The sequence below is a fragment of the Vombatus ursinus genome, unplaced genomic scaffold, assembly GCF_900497805.2.
Source record: "Vombatus ursinus unplaced genomic scaffold, bare-nosed wombat genome assembly UNPS02014821.1, whole genome shotgun sequence".
Lineage (NCBI taxonomy): Eukaryota > Metazoa > Chordata > Mammalia > Diprotodontia > Vombatidae > Vombatus > Vombatus ursinus.
Genome location: NW_020954599.1, coordinates 51027194 through 51039332, shown reverse-complemented (window position 1 = coordinate 51039332; position 12139 = coordinate 51027194). Strand labels below are relative to the sequence as shown.

General features: G+C 39.3%; 1 protein-coding gene across 1 annotated transcript in view; it reads right to left on the bottom strand.

Annotated features, from left to right (window-relative positions):
- Positions 1-2858: 2858 nt before the first annotated feature.
- The window catches only part of SH3RF1 (SH3 domain containing ring finger 1), a 208861-nt gene continuing 199580 nt past the window's right edge, over positions 2859-12139 (bottom strand). Inside the window, exon 12 of the mRNA XM_027837607.1 lies at positions 2859-5739. Coding sequence (XP_027693408.1) covers positions 5571-5739 — 169 coding nt within the window. The 3' untranslated portion in view covers positions 2859-5570. The remainder of the gene's footprint in view (positions 5740-12139) is intronic.

Below are 12139 nucleotides of genomic sequence, written 5' to 3'. Positions count from 1 at the left end.
CCCTTCTCTGCTCATTCCCTTTCTACCTCTTGCTCAGAGAACTTGAATTAAATCAACCTAGCTATGGCAATGGGAAGGGTGTATCAATAGGCACACCCTTTCCATTCACCATCTGTGGGATTCACATACGATGACATCTTTCTGGCCACCACTTCCATATATGTACTATGTTCCCCATTGGATATAAGCTCCTTGAGGGCAGGGACTGTATCAATTTTCTATTTGGTATTGGTATCCCAACATTTAGCATAGTGCTTGACATATACTAAATGATGTGGAGACACACAGTGCCCTAAGTGTTAAGAGAATATTAACGTTGCTTTTCCAGTACTTTGTGAAATCCCACCTTATTCTGTAACTTGAAAGACATCCTAAAGGGGGAAAGCCCCTTTATCTTGAACCTGTACCAAAAGAATTGCTTTTGTGTCCCTTATCCTATGTTCCCCCTGTCCTTTAATTTTTAACTTGTGCCCTCATGCCCTATCCTTAAATCGTAACGAATTCCCTTCATCTCCTTCATCCTATGTCATAAAATCCCTCCTTGACCTGTCTTATCCTTTCCTTATAAAACAAGCCCCAACCCTCTTTAAGTTGCCAGTCCTCTTTCCAGGGCTAGTCTGCTGCTTTTGCATCAACAAAGCTCCCAGTGGTTACAGAGAAGGCCTAAGTGAATTCTTTCATACCTGAACCAGCTCTCCCAACTCTAAGCCTCAACAGTAAACGCTTAATAAATACACTTCCTACTTTCCTTTTTTCCTTCCTTCTCTTTCTTTTCCTTTCCTTTCTCCCTCTCTCCCTCCCTTCCTTCTTTCCTTCATGGCTATGTCCTAGACATCCACTATAGGGAGTCCACCCAATATGCTAGGGCCTACCTCTAGGTCTTTGGACATTGCACACAAAAACGGAGCACACAGACATCCGTTATCCTGTGTTTTTGCTACATGACAGGCAGCCCTCTCTCTTTAGCCATGTCTCTGAAGACACCTTTAATTCTCTCTCTTCTGTGCAGTTTCTCCTCTTGGCTTCACTTTGGGGAAAGGTTTCTCAAGTTAATGCAGTAAGTTCTACTGCTCAGTTTTATGGTGATTTTCCTTAGCTGTGTGCCCTGAGTGGGTTTGGAAGAATGCCTATGTTAGACTGCACTTGGACATGACTTTTAAAGTGCCAATGCAGACGTGTAGATGAGAAACAAGTACAGCTGAGCAGGGCTGTATTTCTAATTCGAAACCAAATCCCCAAATCACAGAGAGCTCCAAAAGACATGGGAACCTTCATCTGTAAACCAGGGGTTAGCAAGCCTACAGCTTAAAGCTTTTCATTTTCCCTGGGCTAGCTGACAAGGCCACAGCCTTCCTCCTCACCATTTGTGACTGTCACTGCCCAGACTCCCTCTGCCTCCCCAGCTGGCTTGACCCTTGGCACACAACCTTGCCAGCTCTTAAGTCATTATTAAAGCTTTAGTTAATATCCTAATTTTAAAAGGCTGTCCTCCTGTGCAGATTTCTTTCTCCCAATAACATTGATCCTTATGAGATACTATTTAAAAAAAAAATTTCCTTTTGGTTTGAAAATGGTCTCTTTTGTCTCAGCAAAAATTTTACCTTCTACAAGAAGTCTTTCCTGATTTCCCCTAAATTCTAGTGCCTTCCCTCTGTTGATGCTTTCCACTTTATCCTGTATCGTAGCTTGTTTGTCCATAGGTGCTTATATTGTCTCCCTCATTAGACTGTGAGCTCCTTGAGGGCAGGGACTATCTTTTACCTTTCTTTGTATCCCGAGGGCTTAGCACAAAGTCTAGCTCATACTAGGCATTTGATGTTTATTGACCGGCTTCAAGTAGCATGTAGTCAGAAACTTGTACCACAGTTTAAAACATAAGAAAGGCTCTTCTTTAAAATGAATTCTAACCAGGAGTGTGCTGGTAAACGTTTAACAACAGGCTTTTAAGTCTAATTTGTATTATTTAATATTTCAGTCATCATTTTAAGTCTAGATAATCAACAAAACAATTCAAACCCTGATTTATAGCATGTGCTGATTTCAAAAGCAGGTTTAAATTCTTACACTGAAAACTTAAGAATCTGCTCTGTGGGCTACTATGAACCAACTTCAGCACACTTCCAATTCTAACCCTAACTCTCAATAGATAGTATCAGAGGGCCTTTCCCATTCAAAAATCCATTATTTTATGATCATAAAGCAGCATGGTACAATGAAAGTTAATGAGTCTGGAGTTCTAGCTGTGTTCAGATCTTCTTCCAGATGTTTGTAACGTGTATGACCTTGGACAAGTGACTTAATTTTCCTACGCTGTTTTTTTTTTTTAAGTTTTATTGATGTGTTTTTACATAAACAATTTGATTACACCCTCTCCTCCTCAATGAGAGGTCTCTTGAACAAATGAAACAATTAAGCAAAACTAATAATATTGTGATTCACCTGAAAGTACATGTGGCCATTCTATATCTCCACTCTATTTTTATAATACATATTTTTTAACAGAAATCTATTTTCTCTGTCTCCCACCTCCTATCTATGAGGGAGATGAACGAGATGATCTCTGATATTCCTTCCAGCTCTAAACCAAAGATTCTATGATCTTCTGTTTAAGACAGAGATAGACATTGGACGTATGATTTCACTGGTGCAGAGAAGTCCCAGATGAGGAAATTCCCATTAGCAGTGCAGGATGGCACCTTCTTTGCAACCTGTAGTCTTTACAGAGTTGCCAAGAGCCCTGAGAAGGTAAGCCACTTTAGGTTCTTCCAGGAATTGGTAATAGCTTGAAACTACACTTGAAATCCCTATGCTTCTGATTTAAAAAAGAAGTAACACTGAGAAATAAAACAAGACAAGCATAAAGACTGAACATCAAATTTTAATCTTAGACACCTGGATCCATTTCCCCCAAGTTCACATGGAAAGGCTGAAAAAATTGTCATCGTATCATTGCTGCACTGTTGTGTAACAAACTCTTGTTTCAAAACTTCACTCTACTATCTTCAAAAAAGTTGATAGAAAAGTCATACAATACATTATCTAACAGAACTATTAGCAGATATCTTAACTGACTTTACACCATGAAAACTATTCACACAGGTACCTTAGTCACATAGCTTAAGATAAGGAGAAAACAGACAGGTAGAAAAAAGAATTTTAACCTGTAGTAGTCTTTTTGCCTTTTTTAAAATCTTATTTTATAAAATGTGCTAATTTCCCCAAAATAAAAAATATTATGACACATTGGTGTCAACCTATATGTATATGAAAGCTGACAACAGCTTTTTCCTAGCTAAAGTTCATTTCACAAAACCTTTATATATTACATGAATATCCAAGTAAACTATTTTTTTAAAATATTTAAAACACAACAACAGAATATACAGCATTTCATTAAAAATGATGAATTTAGGAATGGTTTTGTTCTCAACTCTTGCTCTAGATTTCTAAGACTCACTGCACTTCTCGATGCCTCAAGAAGCCTTTTTTGAAAATTACATTTCTTTATCTCCCCAGTTGAAATTCTTAAGAGTAAAAAAAAAAAAATTAAAAGGCATTTTCCATTAGAAAACCAAGACAATGTTGTTATTCACAACCATGAGATTTCCCCCGCTCCTTATATCTTTGGGTCTCTCCCAATCCTTTGCACTTTATGGCAAGCATCAGAATGAGAGCAACAGAGAAGACCACTGATATCAAAGGCAGAGAGAGAAAAAGAGATGATCAGCTAGATCCTTGCCAGGGTCATAAGGTGTGGGTGCATTTGCTGATGCTGAGCTTGTCCAGGCTCTAATGGAACACCATGGGCATCGTTGAGCCCAGGTGTCACATCAGCCAGATGGACAGATGGTGAAGGTGCATTCTCACTGATGATGCAGCTTAATGGATGGATACAAGGCACCTCGGCCTTGTAGCAGAGTTCACTCAAGAGATGTGGTCAGCAGTGACTTTGGAGTGGAGAGAATACTGTTTACATTACAGCCCCAAGGGGGCCACTCTGAGTGCAAACTAGCCACAACAGGAAATGACAATGAAATACACACACCATGCACCATTTATATTACTGTGGGAATTCAGTAATACATGCAAGACAGTGGGGGGACAGAGGGAATCCCAACGGATTAAAGTTTCCATGGTTAAAAACTTAGTCAACTTTTCACAGTGCCTAACAGCCTTTTAAATTTTCTTTTTTTCACTTTAACACAAGTGAACCACCACCATTACTGCTCGACCATATTTTTAACGTCTTCTGGTCACGCAGATTACTTAGGGGGAAAAGGGCAAATTACATTTAATAGCCATTCTCAGACAGCAAGTATGGTTTTAATTTTACTTAATTTCCAACCCACGGGTTCATACCCGTGGTATGAAACCAAGTAGGCGCATTTTGTTTTTGTGTTCCCTGGGCTTATCACAAGGTCTGGCCTATAGTAAGCACTAAATAAATGTCTTTCAATTCATTCATTCATTCATTATCCCATTGGATTGGGAGTCAGGACACCATGGTTCTACTCCTACTTCTGCCACTAATTGACTTTGGGACCTTAAAAAAAGTCACTCTTCTCCCTCAGTTTCCTTATCTGTTAAGTGGGAGGGGGAAAGGGTTTGATGAGATGCTCTTAACATTCTATGATTCTACAAATGTGCTTTGATAACATTTTTTGTTCGAGTGTTGTGCTTAAATCTCCTTCACATTTCCCTGATTATGATAACTGTTCTGTGAATATACCCCCAACCACAGGATTAGACTGAAAACTTGCATGGCAAAATTTCCAGAGCAAATGAGATTGAGCAGGAATCTCTTTCTGCTCCTTTCTTGGGTTCTCTCCCTTCTTTCCACACTCATGTTGGTGTGGATTTGGTTGTAAGTCTTCAGTCCACCAGGAATATTACATTGTTTGGGATTTGACTGTCATTTAAGAAAGGGGAGAGGCAAAGGAGATAACCACTTTCTATCTTAGGGCACAAAATACAGTATTTTACCTGTTGAGACTTAATCAATTCAATAATACACTATCATCATCACAATCTGACAACATTGACCCTTTTTCAAAAAAACAAGTTGCAATCTGCCACATACAGTTTAAAAGGAGGAAACAACTCAAGAAGGGAAATGCACTCTCTGTCCAAAAGAATCACTTGCTCATCAGGAGAGAATCCAGCTTCTCCTTAGCTATCATTTCATAAATTAATAATCTGTTAAAATCATAATCCCAAGAATTTATCTATAACAAGAATTCAAGTTTAAAAAATCAAATAAATTAGTTACAGCCTTGTAAACAATTGTCCATTTTCATTGCAAATTTAAAAAGAAAAAGGCTTGTTTTGTAGAAGAAATCAGACAGTACAAGGCACATATTACACATCAGAATCCAAAGGGAGAAGGCCACGGTTGAAGCCACCATCATCTTTGGCTGATGCTGCAATCGTGCTTGCTATGGGATGCTGCAGATCCATCAGTCTGTTTCTATCCTTGATCATCTAAAAACGGATGACTGTGCTCTCTAAGATCATTGTGCTCTTTCATTAGGTAATGGGATTTGAAGCTTTCTAAATACAGTTACATCTTCTCAGATGTTTTCCACGAAGCTCCCTGGGAAAAGGCCGGTCTTCCCATTGCGCTGCAGGGTACCCTTAAACCAGCCATCCTCTCTCTTCTTGTGGACAAAGACAATGTCTCCTTCCTTGAGCTCCAGCTCGGCCTCGCTCTGAGGAGGATAAGAAACCACCACTCGGTGCCTGTAAGAAAGAGGTAGACATTTTTGTCAAGCTTTCCTCAAAGCAGGGATGCTTGAAAACTGGGGAATCCACAGAGTCTGTGAGCTCCAAAAAACATCTAAACAAGAAGGGGGAATGAAGTTGTTCATAGAGTTTATAGAGTGGTAGCTTGGGCTTCTCTGAACATGTCCCATTTGTCTGGCATGGAGCCTGCTGTGTCCATTACTGCGTGGGTGAGGGTAGCTTCCTTTGACTGGCAGCCTGTCTTTGAAAGCAGGAATCTTTATGTCATCTTTCAGCTGAGCAGCATAGACTCCATGAACTTAATAGGTCTTTCCAGTTTTAAAGACATAGACAGCCAATTAAACGAGGCTACCCTCATCCATGGTAGGGCACACAGCAGGTTCCATGTCAGACAAACTAGCATGCTCAAAGCCCTTCAAATCCAGCTCCATTTTAAAAGTAAGCATGGTCAGAGAAGCCAGGGCTACATAATACTACCTCAAAAATAAAGTTCACATGTGCATAGCAGCCCACATATGTAACTGGCTTCTCTGCCTTGTTGGTACAATATATACAGAGAGCCTTGCCCTCCTTCTTCTTGGCCTGTTCTGGCAGAAATACAGCAGCAGCTATAGTTAGGGATGAGGCAGCTGGCCTAGATGCCCTAGTACCTTTACCACTCCCACATTCATGCTTTCCTAAAATGTTTCTACCCCATTCACCTTATGAAAGATTTATTTTTCCCTTGCCTTCCCTTTGCCATTTCCACAAAAGGGTATTAAGAACAGAAAATCTGCATCAATGTACACTCACCCCAAGCTATTGCTAAGTGAGACAGTCATTTGTAAAAGGAAAGGGGATGGGGGGGAAGGATTGAGTTTTTTCTTTCTCTTTTTTTCCCCAAGGCAGAAAAAAACTTTATATCCTCATGGACATCACTCACTCAAGGTGTGGAATGTTATAGCCTGAGAAAAGACAAGTACAGCTAATTCTAACTTTCTGGTCTTGTCTTAGCACTATGATGCCCTTAAGAAATGAAACTTCTTAAATAGAAGCTGGTTGAGTTGTTCTGTTCTTTGTATGTGTGTCCCCTGCAGCACAATACCTAACTCACAAGCAGGCACTTAATTAAATGTTCGTGGATTGACTAAGAAACCTATTTTTTTTAAAGAGGATTTGAGCTCCATCAATCTGCATTACATAAAACCATAGTTCAGTTAAAGAAATGACTACATCAGAAGCATAAAACCAAATCGCCCATTTAAAAAGGCCCCAGGATAGGCACAAGATACTCAGAGAATGCATGCAAAAATTTTGAGCCCAGAGTCTCAAAAGGCCTCAAGAGCTCATCCTTGAATCACGGGTTGGAACCATATTATTCTCCTTACTCCATGGACTCGTAAATTTGACCAAAGAGGCAGGGTAACAGAATAGAAAAAGATCTTGATCTGGACTCAGAAGAACTGGGGTGGAATTCTGACTATACGACTCATGTGATAACTAGCCAAATGACTTTATTTACCTCTCTGTGCCTTAATATCCTCATTTGTAACATGAGGGAGCTGAACTCTAAGGTTCCTTCCAGGTCATGATCTTATGACCTATACTCATTATAAGAGTACTAAAAGGCTCGACAAAATGGCACATTTACATGATACCTACATTTCAACTAAACCCTCTAGATTGACTAGAGCTACCCATAGCTTAACATCTGTTATTTTTCTTTGGATCATAAATTTAGAGCTGTAAGGGACATTAGAGGTCCTCTAGTACAATCTCATTTTACTGATGAGGAAACTGAGACCTAGAAAGATTACTTGTCCAATGTTATAAATACCCAACAACCCAAGGCTCTTTCTGTGGCACCTTGCTTACTGAGAGTTAATTATTTATGAGGCTCTGGACAGCATGGGGGAGGACAAAAAGCAACAGAGAACAAGCTAGTCATCAAGAGGGAGATAGCCTCTAATAGTTGCCTCCCTTTATTTTCTCCCAATTGTAAAAACTGTCAAGTAACTTAGGAACTGGAAGATGTCAGAACTTGTATACATGTGTGTGCGCACGCGCACATAAAAGGGTAAGAAAGCTTGTTCTGAAATTTTACGTGGAACAAAAACACTTTGAAATAGTTCACTCTATGCCAGTAAAATATCTTTTGATTTCCTTAGCTACTTTCCGTTTTAAGAACTTGTTTCTATTTACAGAATAATAAAATCATTTTAAATTTTTTTAAAAGAACTGGAAAAGACCATAGAGATTTGGGAGTCCAACCCCCAACCTAAAAAGGATGATGGAAATCTTGCACTCAGGTATGTACATTTATTTTGCTTAATTTTAAAGTAGAATTTTCCTTCATAAACTCTTAAAAATTAAGAAAAAATCTGAAAGGCACCCACTGAAAGTTACCACAATTCACAAGCATTTTCCTTTATACATACTAAGTATCTATAAACACAACGGCAACATGACGGAGTGTTAAGAAAACAAGGGATGGAATCAGAGGACCTGGATTCAAGACCTGGCACTGCCTGTTACCAGCTGTATGATAAAAGGCAAAGCTTCTCTCCCTGGGTTTCTCTTTCCTGACTTGTAAAATTATGGGGTTGGGGGGGCAGCTAGGTGACACAGTGCATAGAGCTCCAGCCTTGGAGTCAGGAGGACCTGAGTTCAAATCTGGCCTCAGACACTTAACTAGCTGTGTGACCCTAGGCAAGTCACTTAACCCCAACTGCCTCACCAAAAAGCAAAACAAAACAAAACAAAAAAACCAAAAAGTAAAATTATAGGATTGGACTGAATGATCTTAAGGTCTCTATATGCTAATGGTTTCAGACTTAAATACCAGGACTAATAATTTGATGTTGCCTGTTCAAATGGAGGGAGATGGAGGGAACCTGGGAACTATTCAGCAGAACTACAGAATGATTAAAAGACTGAAAAATCATGTTCTGGAGAAAGGCTTGAACTGGAATTATTTGCCCCGAGAAGGAGAAAGTTGAGAGACTGGCTACTTATAATCATACCTTGTATTTTGTATAGTCATAAAGAATTTTCACATATATTTTCCATTTGATACGCATAAGAAGCCTATTAAGACAAGTAGTACAAGTTTTATTCTTCCCATTTTACAAATAAGGAATCTAAAGCAAAGAAAAGTTAAGTGATTTGCCCAACATTACGTAACTAATAAATGATACAGCCAAGACTCAAACTCTGGTCTGAACTTCTACTTGTTCGATAAAAGACCTGAAAATTATCAAGAGTTACGTAAAGAGGGGAAACTGTTTGCTTCTGCAGAGGACAAAACAGGAAAAAAGGAAATAAGCGGTTATGCCACAACATACGGATTGTTATGAGAGGCAGTGTAGCACACAGGTATAGGGCTTGGATCAGGGTACAGGATGACCTGAGTTCAAGACACATCTGACCTCAGACACATACTAGCTGTGGGACCCCGGATGATATGTCACTGTATCTAAGTACCCTGGGTAACTCTCTAAGACTCTAAGTTATAGACCAGTTGCTGATCTGAACAGATGGAGGGCACACAAGGAATTCCCCCTACACTGATGAAATCACGGGTCTGGACCAAAAAGAATATTTAAACAGACCAGAACATTTAAGCTGTGGAATCTCTTTTCTGGAGGTCTTCAAAAGTAGGACAGTTTAATGTTTCTTATAGAATTGAGGTGTGGTTCTTTTGGAAAGCAGAGAAATGATCATCTCAAAACCTTCTCCAGCCCCATAATTCTTACATCTTAAAAATCTTGGAAGGAAAATGGTAACAACTGTCATTTGAGCTGAGTAAACAATAAGGCACAAAGTCTTGACCCTCTGAAAAAAAGATGTGACTTCGATCATATTAGACTTTAATTGTTTATTGAATTTATCTCCAATCTCTCCTCCTAAGCTGCTTACTCTACAGCTTGAACAGAAAAAAAAATAAATTGTCCTCTTAAAAAGGTGAAGTTTTTGAAGACTGTTATTTCGTTTAATAATATGAACCAAACCCATTTTGTCAAATTTTGTTTTAGAAGTAGAACTGCAGCTGGGCTAAGGACAAAGCCTTCCTGCCAAGTCCCCACTGGGAGCAAATTTTCATTTTTAAGTTATAAGCCTCTTGGGGTAGGAGTGGGAAACCATGAGACTAATGGAAACTTTGACACAGCCTTCATCATTTACCATGACTGCCAGGTGTAGCCATAACACCCTTGCCTTAGAAATTGTCCTGTGAGTGTGGCTTATAGGCAGCTCAGATCTTAGACTCTGACCTTGGGAAGGTCGGTTTGCACAGAAAATTCTAACACAGAGTGATACAGGAACAAATAACTGGATGTAACTAGAAGATACTGTCTTGGGAAATGAAGTGTTCTGTTTTTTGGTTTGTTTGGGTTGTTTTTTTGTTTTTTTTTGGTAGGCTGGTTGTTTGCAGACCGACAACCAGCTGTGTGGGCACAGCTGCATAGGCCCTTCACATTCTTCCTGTTCCCGCCTTGTCTCACTCTAATAATCCTTGAACATTTCAAGAGAATTGACCTCTTTTTAAGATGTCAGGTTACGCGGCTTCCACAGAGTAGAAAATCATAAACATGATTTGGTGATCACTAGAAGCTAAAAGAGAAGACTCCCTCCCTCACAAAAAAGGTGGTTACCAGTTTCCCAGACTTACCCACCTACAAAGACAATTGCATTATTATTTTTTTCTTCAAAGGGTTTGCCCAAATGTTCTTTAGCCACCACCAGAGCACAGTCCCATGATGGCTTGAAATAGACAGCAAGTCCCATGAAGAAATAAATGTCTTCTAAAAATCCCGAGTTGATTTTTCCATGGTTTGGGCTAAGCCTATCTAGTTTTGAGTTAAATGGTTTATAGACATTTTTCCCTCTGGCAAATAATTCCTTATTCCTTCCTATGATGACATCCCCTCCCTCTCACATCACTATTTGGACCATTCTGGTATTCACAAGCTCGTTAATATTCATCTTCTCTGTAGGTCATACACTTTTCTTTTTCTTCTTCATTCATGTATTCAGGGTATACATACCAAAGAAGTCCTCCATCCAGCTCCGGGGAAATCCCCAAGCCTGTCATTTCTTATTGGCTTGCTCTGTAACCATTTACTGTTTCAGCTGGTTACCAAGGCAATCTGATATCTAATTAAGGATTTCCCTGGTAATACCAGACTAACTCACTTTATAACCTGCTTGAAGTCCAAGTAAATCATGTCCATTGCTGGACCCAGTCATTTCATTGTCACTGCCTCCAGGAAATTACTCACGCTGGTTAAGCATGACTGCCACTCTGTAAATCTATCTCTAACCAATTTGTATATTCCCAAGAGTTCTAGCTTAATTGTCATCAAAGGCACAGGTTCTTTCCAAATTTAAAAGGCAGATGTGGAGGGATGTGAGTTTGAGATTTATTATGTATGGCGACCCTTTAGATAGCTTATGATCTTCTACAAAATAAATAAATAACATTTAAAAATTATTTAGAAATAAATCAGTAAAAACGCATTTTTCCCCTTTTCGTCCTTGTTCCACAGTATTTTGTTTCAGCTTTCCCTCATTTCAACTCTCTAAATTACTTCTTCTCAATCCCTCTTTAAGAAGTCTAAATGTCCTCTTCTATGCTTTAATCAATTTTCCATTTCTCTGCCTTTGGGATACAGAACAGTTTCAGGCCTCTTTCCCTCAGACATCTTGGCAAACACAAAGGAATCCTTTTGTTACTCAGAGAATTCTCAGATGACACCAATATCCTCCACCACATTTCAAGGTTCATCTTTCCATATTACGAGATTGGTTAAACCTTTACATCTTGTGCCTGCCTCTCTATTCATTGACTGAGCCACCTCCTTTAGTCATTTCCCATTTACTTTAGCCTTATGGGATGCGGGAGCGTACCTAGGAGGAAACATTGGATTCTTTCTCATTATCCTTTTGTCTAGCTATCTATTCATACAGTGTGTCACGGTGGGGAAAGCCTAGAATCAGCAGAGATCTGGGCTGGAATTCCACTTAATAGCTGTGTGATTTTTAGTAAGTCACCTTTCCTCTCTGAGGCTCTGTTTCACCATCAGTAAAATAAAGATAATCATAATTTTAACCTCATAGAGTTGTCTGTAAGAAAAGTTCTTTGTAAATCTCAAAGTACTATATAGGTATGAGATACAATAATGTATATATGTTAACATATATTACATGATGCATACACATAGCACATGTATATATGGATGTATAGATGCCTATATGTGTGTGTGTGTATACACACACGCACGCATGTATTGTATACAAACATATATCTGAATATGAGAGAGGGGGAGAGGGAGAGAGGTAGGGAGAAAAAGAGAGAGAAGGGGCAGCTAGGTGGTACAATGGATAGACCTCTGGCCTTGGAGTCAGGAGGACCTGAGTT